This window comes from Pseudophryne corroboree, chromosome 3 (genome assembly GCF_028390025.1).
Source record: "Pseudophryne corroboree isolate aPseCor3 chromosome 3, aPseCor3.hap2, whole genome shotgun sequence".
In the NCBI taxonomy this organism is placed as follows: Eukaryota; Metazoa; Chordata; class Amphibia; order Anura; family Myobatrachidae; genus Pseudophryne; species Pseudophryne corroboree.
In genome coordinates this window covers 197,532,353-197,558,619 of record NC_086446.1, presented here as the reverse complement: position 1 = coordinate 197,558,619, position 26,267 = coordinate 197,532,353, and the positions used below count along the sequence as shown (strand labels likewise).

The 26,267-nt window shown below is 44.1% G+C and overlaps 1 protein-coding gene across 3 annotated transcripts in view; it reads right to left on the bottom strand.

The window, feature by feature from the left end:
* Window positions 1–26,267, bottom strand: part of SH2D4B (SH2 domain containing 4B) — a 525,622-nt gene that overhangs the window by 13,543 nt on the left and 485,812 nt on the right. For all 3 annotated transcript variants that reach the window (XM_063958772.1, XM_063958770.1, XM_063958771.1), the window contains one exon: window positions 3,448–3,668. In XM_063958772.1, the coding sequence (XP_063814842.1) occupies window positions 3,448–3,668 (221 nt within the window). The remainder of the gene's footprint in view (window positions 1–3,447; window positions 3,669–26,267) is intronic.

Here is a 26,267-nt window from a genome sequence, read left to right as displayed (position 1 = left end):
GGACAGCGTCTTTTATATGTCCCAGGGTCAGTAAAATGGTATCCTTGTCTAAGGTATCCATTTCCTCAGACAGAGTATCTGTCCATGCTGCTACAGCACTACACATCCAGGCCGACGCAATTGCCAGCCTCAGTATAGTACCTGAGTGTGCATAAACCGACTACAGGATACTTTCCTGCTTCCTATCTGCAGGATCCTTTAGGGCGGCCGTATCCTGTGACGGCAGGGCCACCTTTTTAGATAAGCGTGTCAGAGCTTTATCTACCCTAGGGGAGGATTCCCAGCGCATCCTGTCCATTGGCGGGAAAGGGTACGCCATAAGTAACCTTTTGGAAATCAGCACTTTCTTATCGGGGGAATCCCACGCTTTTTCACATAATTCATTTAATTCATGTGAAGGGGGAAAAGTCACCTCTTGTTTTTTCTCCCCATACATATACACCCTTTTGTCAGGGACAGGGTTTACCTCTGATATGTGCAATACACCCTTCATTGCTATAATCATGTAGCGGATGGCTTTAGCCATTTTAGGCTGCAATTTTGCATCATCGTCATCGACACTGGAGTCAGACTCCGTGTCGATATCTGTGTCAACCATTTTGGATAGTGGGCGCTTCTGAGACCCTGACGGCCTCTGCACTGTAGGATCAGGCATGGGCTGAGACCCCGACTGTCCCAAGGCATCAGCTTTATCCAACCTTTTATGTAAGGAGTTTACATTATCATTTAACACCTTCCACATATCCATCCAATCAGGTGTCGGCGCCGTCGGCGGAGACACGTCATTCATCTGTACTTGCTCTGCCTCCACATAGCCCTCTTCATCAAACATGTCGACACATGCGTACCGACACACCACACACAGGGGATGCTCTATATGAGGACAGGACCCCCACAAGGCCTTTTGGAGAGACAGAGAGAGAGTATGCCAGCACACACCCCAGCGCTATATGACCCAGGAATCACACAGTAACTTAGTGTTTACCCAGTAGCTGCTGTATATATATTAAATGCGCTAAATTTATGTGCCCCCCCTCTCTTTTTACCCTTTCTACCGTGAGTCTGCAGGGGAGAGCCTGGGGAGCTTCCTCTCAGCGGAGCTGTGGAGAGAAAATGGCGCTGGTGAGTGCTGAGGAAGAAGGCCCCGCCCCCTCAGCGGCGGGCTTCTGTCCCGCGATTTTGTGTAAAATTAATGGCGGGGGCTCATGCATATAACAGTGTCCAACTGTATATATGCTGCTTTCGCCAGGAGGTATCAAATTGCTGCCCAGGGCGCCCCCCCTGCGCCCTGCACCCTACAGTGACCGGAGTGTGTGGGTTAGTGTGGGCGCAATGGCGCACAGCTGCAGTGCTGTGCGCTACCTCATATGAAGACAGGAGTCTTCTGCCGCCAATTTCGACGTCTGCTTTCTTCAACCCACCGGCTTCTGACTTCTGGCTCTGCGAGGGGGACGGTGGCGCGGCTCCGGGAACGGACGACAAGGTCAGGTCCTGTGTTCGATCCCTCTGGAGCTAATGGTGTCCAGTAGCCTAAGAAGCGCAACCTAGCCGCAGTTAGTAGGTTTGCTTCTCTCCCCTCAGTCCCACGTAGCAGAGAGTCTGTTGCCAGCAGAAGCTCTCTGAAAATAAAAAAAACCTAACTAAAATACTTTCTTATTAGCAAGCTCAGGAGAGCTCACTAAAAGCACCCAGCTCTGGCCGGGCACAGATTCTAACTGAGGTCTGGAGGAGGGGCATAGAGGGAGGAGCCAGTGCACACCAGTAGTACTAAATCTTTCTTAGAGTGCCCAGTCTCCTGCGGAACCCGTCTATTCCCCATGGTCCTTACGGAGTCCCCAGCATCCACTAGGACGTTAGAGAAAAATAGATTGGCACTTTGGGACTTGATCGTGGGACTCTCAGTGTCGGAGTTGGGAGCCTTCATCGCTTGCCCGTGTTGCTGCATGGAAGTTACACAAGTTCATGTGTAAAAGTAATGCAAGCGATTCCTTCCCATTGGTGTTTGTTTATGCTGCCAGGGGACTCGGATGCTCATATTACAAAACACAGTATTTAGTGCACTGTACATACTTTAAAGTCAATGAGCTACATTATTCTTTTCACACATTAGTTGCATCTGCATACACAAGTGTTTTAACACATTCGTTTGCATCTGTATAAACTGTTTTTTTTACTCTCTTCGTCTGACAATTGGTCACCATCTGTGTGCACACTATGCAGTACAGGACTGTATATTAACATTACAGCCATCACTGACCATTTGCCAGAGCTTGTACTGTAGATCAATCCGCCACCTTTCAAACTAAAGTACTGGATTAGTGGAGCATTAGCCACCCAGTGGTGGAGATCTGTATTGCATGCTGAGTATGTAATCGTGCCTCAACGCGCCTGTCTATGATTAAACTCAGCAACCTAAGATATCGCCTAGGTGTGACTAAACCTCCATCTAGGTGCAGGAACAGCCAAAATAATGGAGAACCCATCTGTATGTCAGTACCAACGTGATAAATTCTTATGAATTGGATATTCTCGATCAACAATAACATCAAATAGTCATATGAGTTGATGGATCAGTGAAATATCTCCTAATTTTACTCCTGGAAGCATTGGTAAGGTAGCATTCCTTTAGGTGTGTGTTCATATGCTGATATGCTTGTACATGTGTTAATCTATAAATAAATGTATTGCTACAACAGAGTAGTAGTATGAAACAAGGTATTTTGAATGCAATACAACATAAATTACCCTTCAATCATCATACATCTCTTAGAAGGTGTAATCCACTCTTAAATCCCCATCATCAGTGTATTACCTATATACTACTATCAATATTATGTGTGTATGATAAGTATTATATAGAGAATTATATATCAGAATCTATACAGCTGCCATCATTCTTCTGCTTCTCATATGTGTGCTAATGAAAGCAGTGAACATCAGAGTGAGAGTGCAGGGAAGACAGCCAGATTCTGACGAAAAATAGAGAAAGAGATTAAATCTGCTCTTGTAGGGATATACCAAACCTGTTAGTATAAACCAGCACAGGGGAAGCACAGGGCAAGCCCGACAGTGAGAGTCCACTGTTAGAGAACATACTGTACAGATAGATGGGTGGCATGTTAGGCGTATTTAGAATTTGTAATACATTATACTTAGCAGATAACGCTCTTGTCAGTGATTCTACCAGCTTCACATTCAATGCTACAAGTATTTACCACATTTTTGCTATATTATACACAGCTGTCTCACATCAATAAATACATGTAAATACAGATACCAGGAGTTGTGTGGTGGTCCAACCAGTGTACTATAGGAACCACTTTACCATAACTGGACGTGCATTTCGCCTTTGTGTCGCTTGGTGAACATGTTGCTTGTTTCCATAGACCTTTCTCAATATGTAATTTTATTGATTCAGCATATATATAAGAATATCTAAGGAATTACCTTGTGAAAATCAATGAGATCAGTAAGAGTTGAATGTCTGTTTGGGTCTACACCCAGAAAGCTGTAATAATCTCCTGAGGCATCCACTAGAAAATGCTTGAAGCCAGTTTGATGTCTGTAAGACAGTGCATAGCCCCAAATTTTCTCACTGACACGCACAAGGAAGGATCCTTCAGACATGTTCATCAGTAGCTTTTCTGCACACTCACGACTTATGATTCCTGTTAAGATTAAAAAAAAAAGCAGTATGTATCAGTGACATGCGGTGAGGTATAGCCTTTCCGGTCATACTAACGTATACACCAGTGTAAAGCAAAAGAAAAATACAAAGTATATATTATACATATCTTCTAGGGGTGTGCACCGGGCAATTTTTAGTTTTGGAACTGGATCACCTTCATGTTTTGGATCTGCGTTGCTTTTGCCAAAACCACCCTTGCGGGTTTTGGTATTGGATCTGGATTTTATTTTTTCAAAATCGTAAAAACAACTAAAATAACAGAATTTGGGTGTGTTTTTGTTGCTACAGTATTATTAACCTCAATAACTTTCATTTCCACTAATTTCCAGTCTTTTCTGAACACCTTATGGCTCACAATATTGGGCTTAATTCAAACCTGATTGCTGCTGTGCGTTTTCGCACAGCAGCCAATCAGGTCTGAACTGCGCATGCGCCAGCGCCACAGTGTGCAGGCGCATGCCAGACAGCCGACGGCCATCTCAGCACTGCTATCACCTTTGCCTGATTGACAGGTAGAGGCGGTGGCTGGGCGGGCCGGCAGCGTTTGCCTGCCATTTTAGGGTACAGTCTGGGCAACGCAGACCTGAACCATGCTGGGCCACGGTGGCTGCATGATGTCACACGCAGCCGCTGTGACCCGAACAGCGATGAGTATCTCCCTGCCATCGTGCAGGAGCTGCCCTGGTAGGGTTCTGCTCGTCAAGTACAAAAGCATCGCCGCTGTGCGATGCTTTTGTACTTGTGCGGCGGGGCAAAGCCAGAAATGTGGGGCGGACTATCCCTGTGCAGTAGCAATTACGATCAGGTCTGAATTAGGCCCATTGTTTTAGGCCAAAAGGTTGCTCTGAGGTGGCTGGATGACTAAGCTACGCGACAGAAGTGGGATGCACAAACACGTGGCACATCTAGGTGTGGCACTGCAGTTGCAGACAAAATGGCAGATTTACAAACTATGGTGGTCATTCCGAGTTATTCGCTCGTTGCCATTTTTCGCAACGCAGCAATTAGGTGGAAAATGCGCATGCAAGTTATTTAACACAAAACTTAGTAGACTTGCTGGTGTTCGTGCTGCGCTTTTCAGTCGCACTGCTGATCGGTGAGTGATTGACAGAGCGTTTTCCGGAAGTGTGCTAAAAAATGCAGGCGTGCCAGGGAAAAACGCAGAAGTGGCTGGAGAAACGGGGGAGTGGCTGGCCGAACGCAGGGCGTGTTTGTGACGTCAAACCAGGAACTAAACAGACTGAGGTGATCGCAATCTAGGAGTAGGTCTGGAGCTACTCAGAAACTGCGCATGGTACGCAGCGCGCATGCGCTAAGTACTTTCACACAAAACTTTGTAGGTTTACACAAGCTCGAGCAACTTTTTTTCATTGCTCGAGTGATCGTAGTGTGATTAACAGGAAGTGGCTGTTTCTGGGCGGAAACTGCCCGTTTTCAGGGAGTGTGCTAAAAACGCAGGCATGCCAGGTAAAAATGCAGGAGTGGCTGGCCGAATGCAGGGCGTGTTTGTGATGTCAAACCAGGAACAAAACGGAATGAGGTGATCGCAGTCTAGGAGTAGGTCTGGAGCTACTCAGAAACCTCAGGGAATTATTTAGTAGCAGTTTTGTTAATCTTTTGTTCGCTATTCTGCTAAGCTAAGATACACTCCCAGAGGGCGGCAGTCTAACGTTTGCAATGCTGCTAAAAGCAGCTAGCGAGCGATCAACTCCGAATGACCACTTATGCCCCAAAATGCTCCAAAGCAAAGAAAAGAGGTGCAAGGTGAAATTGTCCTTGGACCCTCTCACCCACCATTATGTTGTATAAACAGTACATGCACACTTTAACAAACCAATCATTTCAGCGACAGGGACTGCCACACCTGTGGCTGAAATGATTGGTTTGTTTGGGCCCCCACAAAAAAAGAAGCAATTGATCTCTGCCTGCACAAACTGGCTCTACAGAAGCAAGATGTCATCATCATCCTCTGATTCCTCACCTCCATCAGTGTGTACATCCTCGTCTTCACAGACTATTAATTCGTCCCTGCTGGAATCCACCATCATAGGTCCCTCTGTACTTTGTGGAGGTAATTGCTGGTAAAGGTCTTCCTCGTGGGATATGTAAGTGATATTGATGAACATCATCTTTTCCACATTTTGGGGAAGTAACCTCCTTGTTCGCTGACAAGGTTCCCGGCTACGCTAATAACTTTTTCTGAGTACACACTGGAGGGTGGGCAACTTAACTAAAACAAAGCCAGTTTGTGCAAGGGCCTCCAAAATGCCTCTTTTTCCTGCCAGTATTGAAACGGACTGTCTGACATGCCTATTTGGATGCTATCACTAAAATAATCAGCAACTGTTCTTTGAATGGTGACAGCATACATATGCTTCATATGGTATAGCAATTGTATTGCACAAATGAGTAAGAAATATATTTTTTGCTCTGTATCGCACACAGAAGATATATCATATATAGCAGTAGTGTACGGCAGCCACAGTACTAGTAGTCAGAGTGATGCACCAGTAGAAATATATTTTTTGCTTTGGATCACATACAGATATATAGCAGTAGTGTATGGCAGGTACTGGTAGTTGTCACTGAGTGACGCACCAATAGAAATATTTTTTTCATTTGGATCACACACAGAGGATATACAGCAGTAGTGTACGGCATCCACTGTACTAGTAGTCAGAGTGACGCATTAATAGAAATATATTTTTTGTTTTGAATCACACATAGAGAATATAGAGCAGTAGTATATGGCAGTACTGGTAGTCATCACTCAGTGATGCACCAATAAAAATATGTTTTGCTCTGGATCACACACAGAGGATATATAGCAGTAGTGCATGGCAGCCACTGTACTAGTCAGAGTGATGCACTAATATAAATATATTTTTTGCTTTGGATCAAACACAGAGGATATATAGCAGTAGTGTACAGTAATACAGGTAATCACCACTGAGTTACGCACCAATACAAATATACTACACACAGAGGATATACAGCAGTAGTGCACGGCAGCCGCAGTACTAGTAGTCACTGAGTGATGCACCAATATAAATATATGTTTTGCTTTGGATCACACACAGAGGATATATAGCAGTAGTGTATGGCAGTACTGGTAGTCATCACTGAGTGACGCACCAATAGAAATATATTTTTTGCTCTGGATCACACACAGAGGATATATAACAGTAGTGTACGACAGCTACAGCACTAGTAGTCAGAGTGACACACCAACAGAAATATATTTTTTGCTTTGGGCCACACACATATATTTAGCTGTAGTGTACGATAGTACTGGTAGTCTTCACTGAGTGACACGCCAATAGAAATATATATTTTGCTCTGGATCACACACAGAGGACATACAGCAGTAGTGTATTGTAGTACTGGTAGTCGTCACTGAGTGACACACCAATAGAAATATATATTTGCTCTGGATCACACACAGAGGATATATAGCAGTAGTGTGTGGCAGCCGCTTTAATAGTAGTAAGAGTGATGCACCAATAGAAATATATTTTTGATTTGAATTACACAGATATATACAGCAGTAGTGTACGGCAGCCGCAGTATAGTAGTCAGAGTGATTCACCAATAGAAATATATTTTTACCTTGGATCACACACAGAGGATATAAGCAGTAATGTACGGTATTACTAGTAGTCACTGAGTGACGCACAAATAGAAATATCATATATTTATTTCTCTGTATCACACACAGAGGATATTAGCAGTAGTGTGACACACGACTGTACACAGCCACACAGCCCCTTATAGACGGAGAACACCTGGTTCTGACTTCTGACTTATACACAGCCACAGTATGCTATATGCAGTGCACTAGTATGCAGAGCCCTAACACAGTAGCACAACTACACAAAAAGCCACAGATCAACTGAACTCTCCTGCAAAACAACAACCGCTCTGCTCCACAATAATTCTCTCCTGCTCCCCTTCCTCCTGCAAAACAACTCATCTGCTCCACAATAATTCTCTCCTGCCCCCTTTCCTCCTGCAAAACAACCCCTCTGCTCCAGAATAATTCTTTCCTGCTCCCCATCCTCCTGCAAAACAACCCCTCTGCTCCACAATAATTCTTTCCTGCCCCCCTTCCTCCTGCAAATCAACCCCTCTGCTCCACAATAATTCTTTCCTGCCCCCCTTGCTCCTGCATAACAACAACCTCTGCTCCACAATAATTCTCTCCTGCCCCCCTTCCCTTAACAGCACACAGAGAAGGAACACACTCTGTCCTTCCCCCTTCCTTTTTTGTTACAGCACTGCCGTAATGTGTAAAAAGGGGACGCTGTCTGCCGTAATGTGTAAAAAGGAGGCGCTGTCTGCCGTAATCTGTAAAAAGGGGGATGCTGTCTGCAGTAATCTGTAAAAAGGGGGACGCTGACTGCCGTATTCTGTAAAAAGGGGACGCTGTCTGCCGTAATGTGTAAAAAGGAGGCGCTGTCTGCCATAATCTGTAAAAAGGGGACGCTGTCTGCCGTAATGTATAATAAGGGGACGCTGTCTGCCATAATGTGTAAAAAGGGGGACTGTCTGCCGTAATGTGTAAAAGGGGCTCTACCTGGTGTGGTGGCGCTAATGTGCAGCGTAATTTGAATAATGGAGACTACTGTGCACCGTAGTATGAATTGGTATTATTTTGTGGCCACGCCCCTTCCCCATGAAGCCACGCCCCTATATAGTTTTTGCGCGCCTACGACGCGCACTGCCCCTATCTTGCATAGGGTAGGGGCGCCAATGCCGTTTCTTGCACACATTGCTAAAATGCCTAGAAACGGCACTCCAATCAGATATAGTATAAGGAATCTAATACCAGTTTATCAAACTATGGGCCTGATTCAGATATGGACACAGGGCCTTATTCAGCCTCAGTTGCAATTTTGCAAAATTGCAATTCGGCCAATTATCGGAAAACTGCACATGTGCTGCATGAATGCTGCAATGCGAACACAGGCCCAGCAAAGTTTGATCACATAGCGATTGCCAGGAGGTGATCCTTTGTGGGAATGGTTGGAAAAATGTCAAAGCGTGTCATGGTCATTTTTATGCATCGGACATCAGCTGTGACTGAAACCATGGTGCCACTGCGACTGCAGCCGCGTATATCCTACGTAGGCATGGGTCAACCGGTATTATCGATGGTGGCGGATGGTTCCCGTTTTCTGTGTATGCATTGCACTTATGTGAAAGCATATGCAAATTTGCAAATGCAACACTGGGCATCTTCTTACTTTCTGGGCAACTCTTCACATGCGTTTTTTAGCAGAAGCAGGAATGAGAAAATCACAATTTCTGTCTCAATAGCGATCAAACCTGAATTAGGCCCACAGTTCACATCGCTGCTGCTCTTATCTCCTGCCATGTAGTGCAAATACTTGGACTCAGTTAGCGGTAAGGTGATGTGAAAAAGCTGCCTGTGTGCATTAGTCAGGACTATTGGTTTTGGGTCATATTCAGTTAGCACATCTTACCTGTCACAGTGCAATGGACGTGAAAGTTCTTATTGGATATTTCATCTAGCACCAGCTGGTCATGCAAGTGCACCATACTTAATACTTAATCATTATTATATTTTGGCAATTTATTATTTTGTTCTTATACACTGGAAACATTTCTGATTTACTTATGCTACACAGTTTTTCTCCTTTATATAGTTCTGGACTTTTATTGTATCTATCCATCTATCTATCTATCTATCTATCTATCTACTGTATGTATATATACACTTTGGAACTATCGTATTAAGATTGCGCAGATGATCTAATTTGCTTTATTGCAGTGACTTTAATATAATATACATATTTTTATTGTGTGTAATAAATTTATTTATTTTTTATGTGGTCAATATTGTTCTCATTTTATTGAGTTTTTTCCTTATATTTTTTTCTTAAGAGTAATCATACTTTATAGGAGCAGCAATATTGTCCTTAACCATCAGATGCGACCACACCAGGCTGTGCTTTCCAGATGCGACCTATCAGAAAGCTCCCTGTGTGACTGCAGGAAGAGACTCTTCTTGCTGTTGCCGCTCATCCCTCTGCATCTTGGTTCCCACATTGGGCTGTGATTAGTAATGAGATAGCTTCCTGTAGGAATCCACTCTCTGCCTTTTGGGCAGCCCTACCCAGCAGTCCATAGAAGCCGGGGGTTTGGCAATGCGCAGTTCCTTCGCCGCTACTGCAGGTGCGCCAGTCCCGACATCTGTGAACTACATTGTACAAATGTAAGGACTCAGTTGGCGGCAGGGACAAGGTAGCAGGGACCGAGGTAGGAGCTGTGGCTGCTGACGATCACTTCTGACCGGTCAACCCGGCAGCACACCCCATCCAGGGGCTGCAGACATTAGCAGTCACTGGGGCAGGGCCATAACTATGTGTGTGCCAAGTGGGCTTGGCACACAGCGCAGTTGCCCTGAGGGCGCACGGCCAGCGGCATGTAATGAGTCAAATTGACTCATTACATGCTGCCTCTGAAGTCTGCGCCGTGCGCCGCGCTGTGGAGGGAGAAGTCAGCAGCGCCGGGCAGCGGAGAAGGAGGAGGAGGGAGGGGGACTGGAGCCGCAGCAGCGCTATTTCATTGGTTGTAAGCGCCGCTGCAGCATCCCCCTCTCCTTCCGTATTGGCTGCCCGGCGCTGCTGTGGATGCTGGGATGCGGTTCCTCCATCCCAGCATCCACAGCAGCGTCGGGCAGCCAATACGGAAGGAGAGGGGGATGCTGCAGCGGCGCTTACTACCAATGAAATAACGCTGCTGCGGCTCCAGTCCCCCTCCCTCCTCCTCCTTCTCACCTGCCTGCACCGAGGGAGCAGCACGAGGAGCCTGTCAGCGGGGAGATGGTAAGTATGTCTCTCTCTCTCTCTCTCTCTCTCTCTCTCTCTGGGGGACACCGTCTGGCATAATGTGTAAAAAGGGGGCCTGGCTGCCGCAATGTGTAAAAAATGGGACTGGCTGCCGCAATGTGTAAAAAGGGGGACTGGCTGCCGTAATGTGTATAAAGGGGGACTGGCTGCCGCAATGTGTAAAAAGGGGGACTGGCTGCCGCAATATGTAAAAAGGGGGACTGGCTGCCGTAATGTGTAAAAAGGGGGACTGGCTGCCGCAATGTGTAAAAAGGGGGCCTGGCTGCCGCAATGTGTAAAAAGGGGGACTGGCTGCCGCAATGTGTAAAAAGGGGGACTAGCTGCCGCAATGCGTGTAAAGGGGGACACCGTCTGCCGTAATGTGTAAAAACGGGGACGCTGTCTGCTGTTATGTGTAAAAAGGGGACACTGTCTGCCGTAATGTTAAAAAAGGGGACGCTGTCTGCTGTAATGTGTAAAAAAGGGGACGCTGTCTGCCGCAATGTGTAAAAAGGGGGACTGGCTGCCGCAATGTGTTAAAAGGGAGACTGTCCGCTGTAATGTGTAAAAAGGGGGACACTGTCTGCTGTAATGTATAAAAGGGGCTCTACCTGGTGTAGTGGCGCTACTGTGCAGCGTAATTTGAATAATGTAGATTACTGTGCACCGTAGTATGAATTGCTATTATTTTGTTGCCACGCCCCTTCCCCTTGAAGCCACGCCCCTATATATTTTTCACGCGGCTACGGCGCGCACTGCCCCTATCTTACATGGGGGGGCGCCACTGTCGTTTCTTGCACACAGCGCTAAAATGCCTAGTTACGGCACTGCACTGGGGAAATGTAAATGGAACATCACATGACTAATAACATACTAGCTTTACTGAATGTGTCACATAAATCTCTGCAAATATAATCATTTATATTAATGGTCTCATTTTGTTATTTAATTTTAGAAATGAAGCCATAGGATAATCCTTGGATGAGTAAAACTTAACTTCCTGACACAAAGGAGATGTTTCAAACCTTGGAGAGAAATAAAGTGCAGAGAGATAAAGTACCAACCAATCAGCTCCTGTCATTTTTCAAAAACAGAGGCCTATTTACTAAGCTTTGGATGTAGATAACGTACCAGCCAATCAGCTCCTAACAGCCATGGCACAGTTTCAAAATTGACAGTTAGTAGCTGATTGGCTGATACTTTATCTAGGTCCACTTTATCTCTATCCAAAGTTTAGTAAATAGACACCGTAGTCTGTAAAATTACAATTAGAAGCTGACTGGTACTTTATCTCTCTCCAAAGAAGTATGTATCGTCTTCAAAATGACATTTTAAAATGTTACATGTTACAAGAGAGCCATAATACAAATTTAAACAACATCCTCTTTATGCGGTCATCAACAAATGCTCTTTGTGCAATATGACAACACCTGAATGCCTCCAAATTAAACTGGAAGTCCCAACAACATCATCCAGGTTAATAACCTGGGACTGACAAATCAGCCCCCCCCCCACCGCCACCACCACCACAAACACTGCCCCAATGCCGCTATACACTGCCCCATAGCTCCCCCTTGCATTCCTCAAAGCTTACCATTGTGAGGGGGGCTGGGTAGCAGCAGTAAGAATCAGGGACTGGGCCAGCTGCCTGCACACCAGCAGGTAACCACGACGGGACAGAGCCACTGCGGCATTCTGGCTACAGAGCAGACTGTGAGTTAATCGGCGCTTGCCATCTGGGCAGCTAGTCAGGAGCTGCCACTTGGCAGCTTCTGATTAGCTGCCAGTCTGAAAACTCCGATGGGCTCATCGCCAGCTCTATAGTAAGAATACCTCTGCGGCTCTGTCCCTCAGTGGATGTCTGCCAGTGCTGAGTCCTAGAATGCATCACTTACGACTCCATCAGCCCCCATGGGGTCAACAACCAGGCCACCACAACTCCTACAAAGAGATCAGCAAACCTATGTCAGAAGATAGAGATCCTGCCTTGACACTCCCATCAAAGCGAAGGCGACATGTCTCAGTTTTGGGAATTGGTGGCAACCGCCACCCCCAATTGTCTGCAGACGTCAAGCAGCTGTTTTACTTAAGAGGATGCATGTGCACATACGGGTTCTGCTCATATGCATGGTACCGAACATCTATACTTTGCAACATGAACATTAGCAGCATTAGGATCTGAATTAGGCCTTATGTTACTTTTACTGTAGATCCATCTAACTCAAAACAGTAGATGCAGTTTTATTATTAGTGGAGATCTATTGAAATCTATAAAAAATTCTAAAAGTCTTGGTTTAAATGTACACAACAAAAGAAAATGAGCAATAAAAATAAAGACATCCCTTTTTCTCACCATATAATTTAATAAAAGGTTGATAAATATGCATATTGAATATTAAATATACAAATAGCTTTGGTAGCGCAGGAAATGAAAAAGTAATTAACAGAAAACAAACGTAGCACAAAACACTGAAATACTTGGAGATTAGAAAATGTGCGCTTTTTTTTAACCTTTATTAGAACATTTATTTTGTTTTTTTTAATTCCTGATTTTTTCTTAAACAAATTTACACTCAAATCTAGAATCATGAGTCTACTGAAGATGTGCCGGTAAAACAACAGCCAAGCACAACACTTGGGATTTTTTTAAACTGTTAAAAAAATAAAACTTGATTCTCGTGTTCTGGTATTAGCAGAAGATGGTAGCAAGGGAAAACATATACAGAAGGGTTTACATAACTATTGGAGGAAATGCACAGTAAACGAACAGTGCAAAAGACAAGATGCAGCTGCAGACATCTTGGGATTCAGGTAAATGAATCCCCCCTCAAGCAGAGAAAAGGCACATTAAGCGCGTCAGTTACAGTTAGAATGTTACATGACATGTAAATAGGGCATGAGGCTGATGCTCCTCTGTGCAGTGCTTGACAAGATTATTGGGCTGCTGACCTTTTGGTTTTAGTAATAGTAAAGCATATTATGACCTTCAAGGTCATAATAAATGATGAAACATTTGGTTTAAAGTTTTTATTTTAAATATAAAACATTAGGGATAGGGTGAGGTAAGATGATCAAGTGGGTAAATTGACCTACCCCCTGTATCCATGCAACAATAAACTATTGTTACAGGTTGAGTATCCCTTATCCAAAATGCTTGGGACCAGAGGTATTTTGGATATCGGATTTTTCCGTATTTTGGAATAATTGCATACCATAATGAGATATCATGGCGATGGGACCTAAATCTAAGCACAGAATGCATTTATGTTACATATACATCTTATACACACAGCCTGAAGGTCATTTTAACCAATATTTTTAATAACTTTGTGCATTAAACAAAGTGTGTCTACATTCACACAATTCATTTATGTTTCATATACACCTTATACACACAGCCTGAAGGTCATTTAATACAATATTTTTATTAACATTGTGTATTAAACAAAGTTTGTGTACATTGAGCCATCAGAAAACAAAGGTTTGACTATCTCACTCTCACTCACAAAATTCCGTATTTCGGAATATTCCGTATTTCGGAATATTTGGATATGGGATACTCAACCTGTATCATGTGACCATATATTCAGGAAGCACCCATCATTTCTATCTGGCTTTGATGGAAAGAGACAAATTATAAAGTGGTAAGTACTGTATGATTTTGTCACAAGAAATAGCTTTTTGTTTGTTAAAGTAAATTTTCTACATATCAGGTATAATAACTCTTATGTCAAAGCAAATTTATCCAGGTCTAAATACATATACCATACAGTACACGTTGTTGATTTGCCAGTGTATTAAACAATGTGAATTATTTAGCTAAAGATAAGCCGAAATTACAAATCTAGGCAGTTTTTTTTCCAAAATGGTGGCTGTGGGATAAAGTGAGCCATTTTAAAATTGAGGGTGACAAAGGGAGTGCAAGATTTTTCAGAAGAATCCAGGGAAGCAAGGGCAAAGAGAAACCCATTTTTGAAAACGATGTAGCATTTTTGCTTTTGGGGGAGATTTAGCAAATCTTGGAGATAGATGAAGTGGAGAGAGATAAAGTACTAGTCAATCAGCTTCAAACTGTCATTTTTCAAACACAGCCTGTAAAGTGACAGAAGCTGATCTGTTAGTACGTTATCTCTCTCCACTTTATCTCTCTCCAAGTTTTGATTAATGTCCCCCAACTGATTTGCTGAAGAAGCTACCTCAACTGGACAAACGGTAAGAAGGGAGCAAAACTTTATATTTCCCTGCAGCACTGATGGGTGGAATGTTGAAAAGTCTTTGAAATGCAAAGAGATTATGTTTGAAATTTCTTACATTGTTGAATGATAAACTTTATTTGGTTGGTTTTATATTGTTTTAAGTTACCTTTAAGAAAAAGTATGACTATTTGGAAAATGCATTAGTAAATATATATAGATTTTTTTAATTATGATCATGCTTAAACTTGAAAAAGTAAATTGGCCAATTTAAGCCAGATATCTCACTTTTTATCCATTGACTCGGATCAATTTAATCTTGGACAAGCTAAACCACAAGACGTCATGCTTTATCAGTTCTATGTCTTAGATACATTCTTTTTCAATCGACAGGAGAAATCCTGAAATAATGGTAGATATTTTCATTTTACTTCTGTCTAAATTTTCCTTGCCTATGGGACAACATGAGTAACAATTGGCTCATCTTAACCCACTCTTCCCTATGAATTAATGATACTGCTGGCAGCTTCTGAATACTGTATATAATATATAATTTAGACTGATTTATCTTGTTATCTTGTATATGCACACACAAATGCTATTCCTACAATTTTCTCCTGGGATATGTGCTTGGACTTTAGTTCCATTAGAGCAGAAAAGTTACAACAATATTAATACCAGTGGAATGGGATTAGAGAATTGCTTATGCTGTTACCATAAACCCCACTAAAGGTTCCACCACCGTCTATGCCCCCACCCTTGATTTTTCCCTGCTGGTTCCATCATACCCCATAGCTAAGGGGCTACCATGATTTCACATACATCTCCCCACATGTAATCTCTTTTCTTTTCATATTGCTGCCCTCACCACTCATGAGTATAAGGACCCAAATTTTTCTATACTTAGCTACCCTGACTTAAGCTGTCCATACACCTAAAGATTTACAGTATAGTCCGATCTGGCCGGTTGGAACAAAAATTTGGTAAAGGATGGGAGCAAATGACAATTGACCATTTGCTCCGAATAGCCGGAAAACTAATTAAAAAAAACAGTCGTTCAGACAAACTGGTTAAATAAAATGGATTTAACCAATTTGTCTGATTGACCATTTTTGTCTGTTTTTCATTGTTTGGGAGCAAATGGTTAATTGTCATTTGCTCCCATCCATTACCAGATTTTCATTCCAACCAGCCAGATCAGACAATAAATCTTTAGGTGCATGGCCAGCTTTATTCTGAACTGTGTAATAGAGGGGATCTGATAATGACATATCAGTTCCCTTCTGTGTTCAGGTTCTCATCAGTCAACATGGCCAGTAGTGCAGAGGAATAGGAGGTCTGCCAAAGACATGGGCCACCTGAGGGGAGACAGGGGCATTGCACTTCAGAAATAGGCTGCACTGCTCTTGGCTTGGTGCTTTCTTACTTACAGGGACGTGCGGTGAGCTAAATGGTTCAGGAGGCACTGGCTAGCACCAGAGCCAGATTTACATGCAATATATCAGCCAAATGGTACACCTGGGCATTATACACAGGTGCAGCAGTATAAACTCCTGGAAATTTGCTGAGTTTTGATTAGAGATGTGCGGGAAAAATACTCCAGAGTCCTGACTATAAAAATTATTAGAATAATACAAAGAAGATCATTTTAAAATATTCTTTGTATTTTTCATATACTTTGTACAGTCAAAACTCTGGCACAAACGTTAGTATAACCGAAAGGCCCTGCCTCACCCCAACGCCACTGCTTGCTTATACCTCCAGCACCTGAGCCGCCCCCTGCCTCTTATTGCACACCTAGTTAGAGGATGCTATTTCCCACTCCGGGAGTTACTGCCTCAGTGAAAGAGTATTTGTTAAAAGTTAATCCTCATACAGTATACTGAAAATACCAGGATACAATCTAAAACTTAATTATAGCAAAGGATAATGGCATTCTGTGATCATTACAATTTTGCTAAATTTTCTGATTTTTGTATATATTTCCCTATTTTTCTGTATTCTGACATCATCTCAATATTTTGTTTGGTTAAATAAATCATTCTAAAATTAAAAGTAAAATGAAAATCTGCTCACCTGCCCCCAAATCTCTGGTAAAGCACTACTGTAATTACTATACACATACTGTATTCATATTGTAATTTGCAGGCTTCTTTTCAGTAATCCTTCTGATTCCGAAGTACTATTCTTGGACTCTTTTCAGATCCTTTCATTATAATCCCTTAATTTTTTCATAAAACATCTCAATATTCTGTAGTAGACCTATGCTTTTCCCTATCTTGGCAGACTTGGCAAAATTCATTTTTATATATACAGTACAGTAATATTAATACTTTGTAAACAGCTAATATATTACAATTGAGTGAATTATTACCTAATATTGAAGTGTTTATTTTCATGTTAATTTTCTTTTTTTACAGCATGGTTAGAGCTGTGTTATTTTGTTAACTGCTAATCTCACACCACTCTCCTTAGAAGTGTTATTACAGGATGAGACAATCATGAGCCCCGATGTGTATCTTGTTACTATGTGAAAGCATATATAAATTGCCAATGTATTTCACCACCATGATGCTTTTTTTTATAGGGATCTAGTCAGGGGCGCCAGAATATTTTCAGATATATATACAGGTTGAGTATCCTTTATCCAAAATTCAAAATCCCACATTTTTAGGTCTCCTACTGAGATAACGACATATATATTATACTAGGTGCTTCATCGCGCCCTACGGGCGCTCTTCACACCGTTGAAAGGGGCTACGCCCCCTTAACCCCTGCACGCCTTGCTGCGGTTGAATATTTGTATGAGTGGATAGAGGGGATAGAGAGACGCGGGCCGGTAGGAAGGGGAGAGATAGAAGGGGGGCGGTAGGGAGGGGATAGAGAGACGCAGGGCGGCAGGGAGGGGATAGAGAGACGCAGGGCCGTAGGGAGGGGATAGAGAGACGCAGGGCGGTAGGGAGGGGATATATAGAAACGCGGGGCGGTAGGCGAGGGGATAGAAAGACGCTGGGCGGTATGGAGGGGATAGAGAGACGCGGGTCGGCAGGGAGGGGATAGAGAGACGCGGGGCGGTAGGGAGGGGATAGAGAGACCCGGGGCGATAGGGAGGGGATACAGAGAGGCGGGGCGGCAGGGAGGGGATAGAGAGATGCAGGGCGGTAGGGAGGGGATACAGAGACGCGGGGCGGTAGGAGGGGATACAGAGACACGGGGCGGTAGGGAGGTGATACAGAGACGCAGAGCGGTAGGGAGGGGATACTGAGACGCGGGCGGTAGGGAGGGGATACAGAGGCATAGGGAGGAGGGGATAGAGAGAGGCGGGGCGGTACAGAGGGGATATAGAGACGCGGGGTGGTAGGGAGGGGATAGAGAGACGCGGGGCGGCTGGGAGGGGATATAGAGACGCGGGCGGTAGGGAGGGGATAGAGAGACGTGGGGCGGCTGGGAGGGGATATAGAAACGCGGGGCGGTAGGGAGGGGATAGAGAGACGTGGGGCGGTAGGGAGGGGATAGAGAGACGCGGGCGGCTGGGAGGGGATATAGAGACGCGGGGCGGTAGGGAGGGGATAGAGAGACGCGAGGCGGTAGGGAGGGGATAGAGAGACGCGGGGCGGTGGGAGGGGATATAGAGACGCGGGGCGGTAGGGAGGGGATAGAGAGACGCGGGGCGGTAGGAATGGGATAGAGAGACGCGGGGCGGTAGGGAGGGGATAGAGAGACGCGGGGTGGTAAGAAGGGGATATAGAGACGCGGGTCGGCAGGGAGGGTCCCCAGCAAGGAAGCTGATGAAGAGAGGGGGGAAAGTAGTGGAGGGGGAGGGCACCAGAAGAGGAGACTTGTGTAAAGTGGTGAGCAGAAAAAGAAAGAGTGGGTAGGATGGCCGGAGGGACTCACCATTGGGGCTGTGGGCGGCTGCTGCAGGCTGGTAAACAGTACAGTGTCCAGAGGCGTCACTGGGTCAGCATTTCAGCATTACTGTTACACACATCTCCCCCCCCCCTTCGTGGCCAAAAAGGGGGCGTGGCCTGCTTTTAAAGAGGCGTGGCCTCACGGGTCTGTTCTCTCTCGCTCCGGGGGTGTTTCCAGCTTGCCTGTAGATGCTGGCAGCCCCCGGAGACTGGAGAGTGTGTGCCGGCTGTGTGACAGGAGGAGAGTGCTGCAGGAGATGACGTCACTGCAGCACTCGCCTCCTGTCACAGCAGGAGAGCTGACAGCGGGATTTGTGCGGAGGAGGCGGCGGGTCTGTGTACACGGCGCAGGGAGGGCTATGAGAGCCTTCTCCTGCGCCACCCGTCCCTCCTAATGTGTATGCCGGGGGCGGCATCAGCCGTTGTTGTTGGGCCGGCGCAGCGGCCGGGGAATCAGAGCTGCTGATGGGTGGGGGGAGGGGAGAGAGAGAGATGGACAGGCAGCAGGAGCAGAGACTTGCTGACTCCGCCAACCGCTGTGACTCCACCCAGCGTTACGGGCACAGAGTCACAGATTTAGACAAATATATAGGAGATGTGTATATATAGATATATTATATAGATATATAATATAATATATTACACATATACATGTGTCATTATCTCAGTAGGGGAACCAAAAATTTGGGATTTGGATAAGGGATACTCAACCTATATATATATATATATATATATATACACTGCTCAAAAAAATAACGGGAACACTTAAACAACACAATATAACTCCAAGTCAATTACACTTCTGTGAAATCAAACTGTCCACTTAGGAAGCAACACTGATTGACAATCAATTTCACATGCTGTTGTGCAAATGGAATACACAACAGGTGGAAATTATAGGCAATTAGCAAGACACCCCCAATAAAGGAGTTGTTCTGCAGGTGGTGACCACAGACCACTTCTCAGCTCCTATGCTTTCTGGCTGATGTTTTGGTCACTTTTGAAAGCTGGCGGTGCTTTCACTCTAGTGGTAGCATGAGACGGATGCTACAACCCACACAAGTGGCTCAGGTAGTGCAGCTCATCCAGGATGGCACATCAATGCGAGCTGTGGCAAGAAGGTTTGCTGTGTCTGTCAGCGTAGTGTCCAGAGCATGGAGGCGCTACCAGGAGACAGGCCAGTACATCAGGAGAAGTGGAGGAGGCCGTAGGAGGGCAACAACCCAGCAGCAGGACCGCTACCTCCGCCTTTGTGCAAGGAGGAACAGGAGGAGCACTGCCAGAGCCCTGCAAAATGACCTCCAGCAAGCCACAAATGTGCATGAGTCTACTCAAATGATCAGAAACAGACTCCATGAGGGTGGTATGAGGGCCCGACGTCCACAGGTGGGGGTTGTGCTTACAGCCCAACACTGTGCAGGACGTTTGGCATTTGCCAAAGAACACCAAGATTGGCTAATTCGCCACTGGTGCCCTGTGCTCTTCACAGATGAAAGCAGGTTCTCACTGAGCACGTGACAGACGTGACAGAGTATGGAGACGCCAAGGAGAACGTTCTGCTGCCTGCAACATCGTCCAGCATGACCGGTTTGGCAGTGGGTCAATAATGGTGTGGGGTGGCATTTCTTTGGGGGGCCGCACAGACCTCCATGTGCTCACCAGAGGTAGCCTGACTGCCATTAGGTACTGAGATAAGATCCTCAGACCCCTTGTGAGATCATATGCTGGTGTGGTTGGCCCTGGGTTCCTCCTAATGCAAGACAATGCTAGACCTCATGTGGCTGGAGTGTGTCAGCAGTTCCTGCAAGACGAAGGCATTGATGCTATGGACTGGCCCACCCGTTCCCCAGACCTGAATCCAATTGAGCACATCTGGGACATCATGTCTCGCTCCATCCACCAACGCCACGTTGCACCACAGACTGTCCAGGAGTTGGCGGATGCTTTAGTCCAGGTCTGGGAGGAGATCCCTCAGGAGACCATCCGCCACCTCATCAGGAGCATGCCCAGGCATTGTAGGGAAGTCATACAGGCACGTGGAGGCCACACACACTAATGAGCCTCATTTTGACTTGTTTTAAGGATATTACATCAAAGTTGGATCAGCCTGTAGTGTGTTTTTCCACTTTAATTTTGAGTGTGACACCAAATCCAGACCTCCATGGGTTAATAAATTTGATATCCATTGATAATTTTTGTGTGATTTTGTTGTCAGCACATTCAACTATGTAAAGAACAAAGTATTTAATAAGAATATTTCATTCATTCAGATCTAGGATGTGTTATTTTAGTGTTCCCTTTATTTTTTTGAGCAGTGTGTATGTATGTATGTATATATATATATATATATATATATATATATTTATTAATTTTGACCCAGATGTATTACAAATCACATCCAGAAGCAGACACTCCAATAGGAGCCTGCCCCTACAATGTAAAGTGATCACATCTCTTACAGGGTACATTTGGAACTGAACCCAGTTGGAAATGGTGGGGTTGTGAAATTAGGAGGGGTTGGGCAGTGCCAAGTATGTGGTTGTGGGGTGGCACAAAGAAGGGAGGGTTTGGGTCCAAGGAAGGTGGAAAGAGAGAAGGGACAAAGGGGGAGCTGAGGGGAAAGAGGAGAGCCCAGTTGAGAGTAATGCTAGACATATACTGTAGGGGTCAAAGCTAGGTGCAGGGGGGTGAGAATGGGCCAGGAGGCAGATGGAGAAGGGCGTGGGGAGAGTGGAAGTGGAGCATTCACAAAGGGGATTATCTCCATCCAGAGACTACAGACACACTACTAGTGGTAACCCTAGATGGTGCCCTGTGACCCAGTACATTGACTGGAACCTCTCAAATGCTTGATACCAGTTATTCTGACACCTACAGATGTAGTCAATATCCTGGTGCTCAGCATGTCGATGGTCAGAATCCCAGCAGTGGAATCCTGATGATCAAAATCCCAATGATGATTGTAGAATTAGTGTTTAGCACTAGGGGGCGGGTTAGGGTTAGGCTGCGAGAAAGGACAGTTAGGGTTAGGCTACTGGAGGGACAGTTAGGGTTAGGCTGTGGGAGAGGACAGTTAGGGTTAGGCTACTGGAGGGACAGTTAGGGTTAGGCTGCGGGAGAGGACAGTTAGGGTTAGGCTACTGGAGAGACAGTTAGGGTTAGGCTGCGGGAAGGGTAAGTAAGGATTAGGTTTAGGGTATAATACTTACAGTCAGGATTTTAACCATCAGGGTTCTTGCCATCGGCATGCTGACCACCAGGATATCATACCCAACCCATTTCATATATTGTGTTGGTTAAAACTACCATCCCCATTGTTTTAATGTAGGTGTTTAAGAAGAAGCACAGAACTGCTATAACTAGTCATGATGTCTATGCTTAATATCTACACCTGTGCTGTTACCAGCAACAGATCATATCACTCAAAGGGGAGATAGAAATGTAATTTCATCCATTTTTAGCCCACTGAGATAAGCACTTGTTTTGCATTCTACGTGTATGCTATGAAACTCCAGCACAACTGTGTAAGGTCTCTAGAGCCATGAGAGGGTCTACTGACTACAAGAGCCACCCTTTGTTTCCTTAGTGTATTATGCAGGCACCGGTACTTAGGATGCCACCAGGTCTTAAAGCTCAAGCAGTAGAGACTTACATAATTGACTGGAGACCGCAGGATGGTTGGCTGGAGTAATGTACAACAAACAAGAGTTGTAGTAAATGGAGTGCATTCCCAGGAGGGAAATGTTACCAGTGGAGTACCCCAAGGATTTGTACTTGGACCAGTGCTTTTTAATAACTTTATTGGTGACATTGCAAATGACATTAAAGGGAAATTACTGTGTGCCTTTTTGCAGGTGACACAAAGGTGTGCAACAGGGTAGACACACCAGGAAGGGTAAAACAAATGATTGAGGATCTAGGTAGACTAGAGGAATGGTCAAGAGTTTGACAATTACACTTTAATGCCAAAATATGCAGAATCACGCACTTAGGTCTCAAAAATCCAAAGGCTAAATATAATAATAATGGCACTATACTGGAAACTACTGAGGAGGAAAGGGATCTAGGAGTCACTATTTCAGGTGACTTAAATGCAGGTAAGCAATGTAACAAAGCAATGAGGAAGGCTAATCAGATGCTTGGCTGTATTAGGAGTAGAATCAGCAGCAGAAAGAAAGAAGTAATAATGCCACTGTATAGATAATTGGTACGGCCTCATCTGGAATACTGTGTTCAATTCTGGAGGCAATATCTTCAAAAGGATATTAATACATTAGAGACTATAAAGGCAACTAAAATGGTGCATGGCCTACATCACAAAACATACCCAGAAAGACTAAAAAAATCTCAATATGTATAGTTTGGAGCAGGGAAGGGAAAGGGGAGACATGATAGAAGAAACTATCAAATATATCAAGGGTTTTAACAAAGTCCAGGAGGGAAACATTCTTCAAATGAAGAAAAGTAATAGGACACGAGTACAAGCACTGAGACTGGAGGGGGGTGGTTCAGGGGAAATTTGAGTAAAAATTACTTCACAGAAAGGGTAGTAGACAAGTGAAATTGCCTCCCATCAGAGGTGGTAGAGTCTAAGACAGTAGAGCAATTTAACCATGCATTGGATAAACATAAGGATATTCTTAGAAAGAAATAAGGATCAAATAAGGTTAGAGTAAACCTTACTTGGTAAAAAAAAGAAAAGGGGGCAGACTAGATTGGCCAAGTGGTTTTTATCTGCTGGCAAATTCTATGTTTCTATGTTACACAATACAGACAAAAACTAGAGCACAGATGTTTAACAGGCAGGGCAGGTCTCAGCAGCAGCAAATTGAACACTGTGGGATAGAACAAAGCCAGGACTAACTAATAGTAGGTTAAATGGTCAGGCAAGATTCAGGCACTACTGGCAGACTGGAGTTCTGATAGGCAGAGGATCTACAGGAACGGACAAAGTATCCACAGGGTACAGGAATCCGGGTCACAGACCAGCAGCTTACACTGAAGCATTAGCTATAACTGGTAGGGTGGAGCAGGCCTGACTGGTTTATAACAGGGGGAATGGGAAGGCCCACCATAATTAATAATCTCCTGCATTTGCAGTGCTGCACATACTCCCGCGTCCTGAATGCTAGGCAACCAGAGGTGCCGTAGCTGTCTGGCATTCTGGTTGCCTAGCAACCAGCAGGGTCATCAGACTGGCAGCTGGATGACACTTTGGGCCTAATTCAGATCTGATCGCAGCAGCAAATGTTAACTAATGGACAAAATCATGTGCACTGCAGCGGGGGGCAGATATAACATGTACAGAGAGAGTTAGATTTGGGTGGGTTATTCTGTTTCTGTGCAGGGTAAATACTGGCTGCTTTATTTCTACATTGCAATTTAGATTTCAGTTTGAACACACCACACCCAAATCTAACTCTATCTGCAAACCCCCTCCCCCCCCCCCCTCCCCCGGCTGCAGTGCACATGATTTAATACTGCTACAGTACATTATTCTCTATTTTAATATGTATAGTAGTGAACATACTGTATATGCTAACAGTGGCTTATTACTGTCTATTACTCTATGTTTAATACCCAGGATGATTTCTGAAAAAGAGTTTTTCCCTATGGAACATTTCCCCAAAATATATTGGTGGTTGATAGACAGTTAGAAGATTGACAGTCAATAGGTCGACACCCTAAGATCAACAGTCAAAAGGTCAACAAGGTCAAAAGGTTGACAGTTAAAAGGTTGACTGGGTCAAAAAGTCGACACATGTTTTTAAGGGTTTTTTCATTTTTTTTTACAACTTTTGCTGCATTTACTATCCATGTCACAAACTATTACCTATAGTAACCTTGTGGCGAGCTAAACGAAGTGAGCCACCTAGTCCAAAACATATTGAGCGAAGCGAGCCTGCAAGGGGACGAATTTCAACTAAGTTTGGTAAAAAATATGTAAAAACATAAAATAACACCTTTTGACCCAATCGACCTTTGGACCCTGTCGAAATTTGATAGTCGATATTTTTACCCTGTTAACCTTTTGACCCTGTTGACCCTATGGTGTAGAGCTAATGTCTATCTATCTTTATACTTCTAACTTCTGTGCCACACCCAAAACATACTGACGTTACCTGTATACATTTCTCGTCACAACTCATGATTTTACCCTCCTCATTAATTTGTTTGTAAGTGCTTTACATCCTAACTGTAAGACAGAACACTTAGGAATCTTCTCTATGTGAAGGATATCAGAACTGAGCACAAGTAAACGCACCTAAAATTAGCTTTACTGTGATCACCAATATAACAGAAAATTCCTTCCATCCAGTTAATTGGACCTTCAAAGAGGCTCATGCATCATCCATTATGGTCCCATTTTCGCATCATTTTAGTAATAGGTTCATTCATTTTTATGGAACCGATGGTGCTGTCTAGTATTAAGCAAACCCTGAAAACTGAGTTTTTTGTGGAAATCAATGCCATCTTCAGATTAAGTTTACTCCCGTGGCCCCCACACCTTCATATGGGAAGTAGGTCCAGGGTTGCAAAGAGGGATCCGTCTACCATCTCCATACTGCGGGCCTTATTCATCTTTAGTTGCAAAATCGCAAATTGTTTATCGGACAACTTGCATATGCACAATTTGGTGCCCAGTTGGGATAATTCTATGGAAGTCATTTGCCTACTGTTCCTCAAGAAAAGATAGTAATTTGATGAGAAGTGCCTCACCTGGACATAAGTTCCACTCTTTCAGAAATGAAAAAGAACCTTTCCAACCAGGGAGATACAGTATGATAGGTGATCAAAATAAATCATTGATAAATATGTGAAAAAGAAAACAAATATATTCACATGATAGCTACTGGGTTTCCTTCTACTGTGAAGGTCAGGGCTTATAGATATAGATTAGGCCAAAGTTGGAAGTTTGCTTATTAAGTTTTCATTAAACTTACTGTTTTGTTTCAGGACAGAGTAGGCATATTACTAGGTCACACTTCATAAACCCCAGGTCAAGGGTGGGATGTATCAAGCCTTGGAGAGAGATAAAGTGGAGCAGATACCTAAAGCAACCAGTAAGCTTCTAACTGTCATTTCAAATACTGCTAGATAAACAGTTATAAGCTGATTAGATGCTTTGGGCATCTCCTCCATGTTATCTTTCTCAAAGGCTTGATATTTCTCTCCACCCAGGGTCGGACTGGCCCACAGGGGTACAGGGACCCTCGGTGGGCTCTATTGCCTGGGTCCCCAAACCCTCCTCAAGGGATCAGGTTCTAGACTGTGCACTTTAATTACCTGTATACATTATACAATTTAAGAAAAGAAGAAAAAGTGACCTTGGGTGGGAGCACTCATTCCCGGAGAGTTATTTGCAGATATAATGTCTGTATGAGTAGTAATGTGATAATGAGAAGATTAAAACATAACTTTTAATAGTCTATATATAAAAAAGGCTAGGTACACTAATGGAGTTTACTGAAAAAAAAAATTCTTGTTTAAAAAAACACAAGATACCCAATTTAATAATGAGATGGCTGTAAACTTTCTAAGCCATACATAAAGTTAAATCTGCGAACATATTGATGGATTGTTACTGTGATAATTCAGTATCTAGCAAGCAAATGCCCAT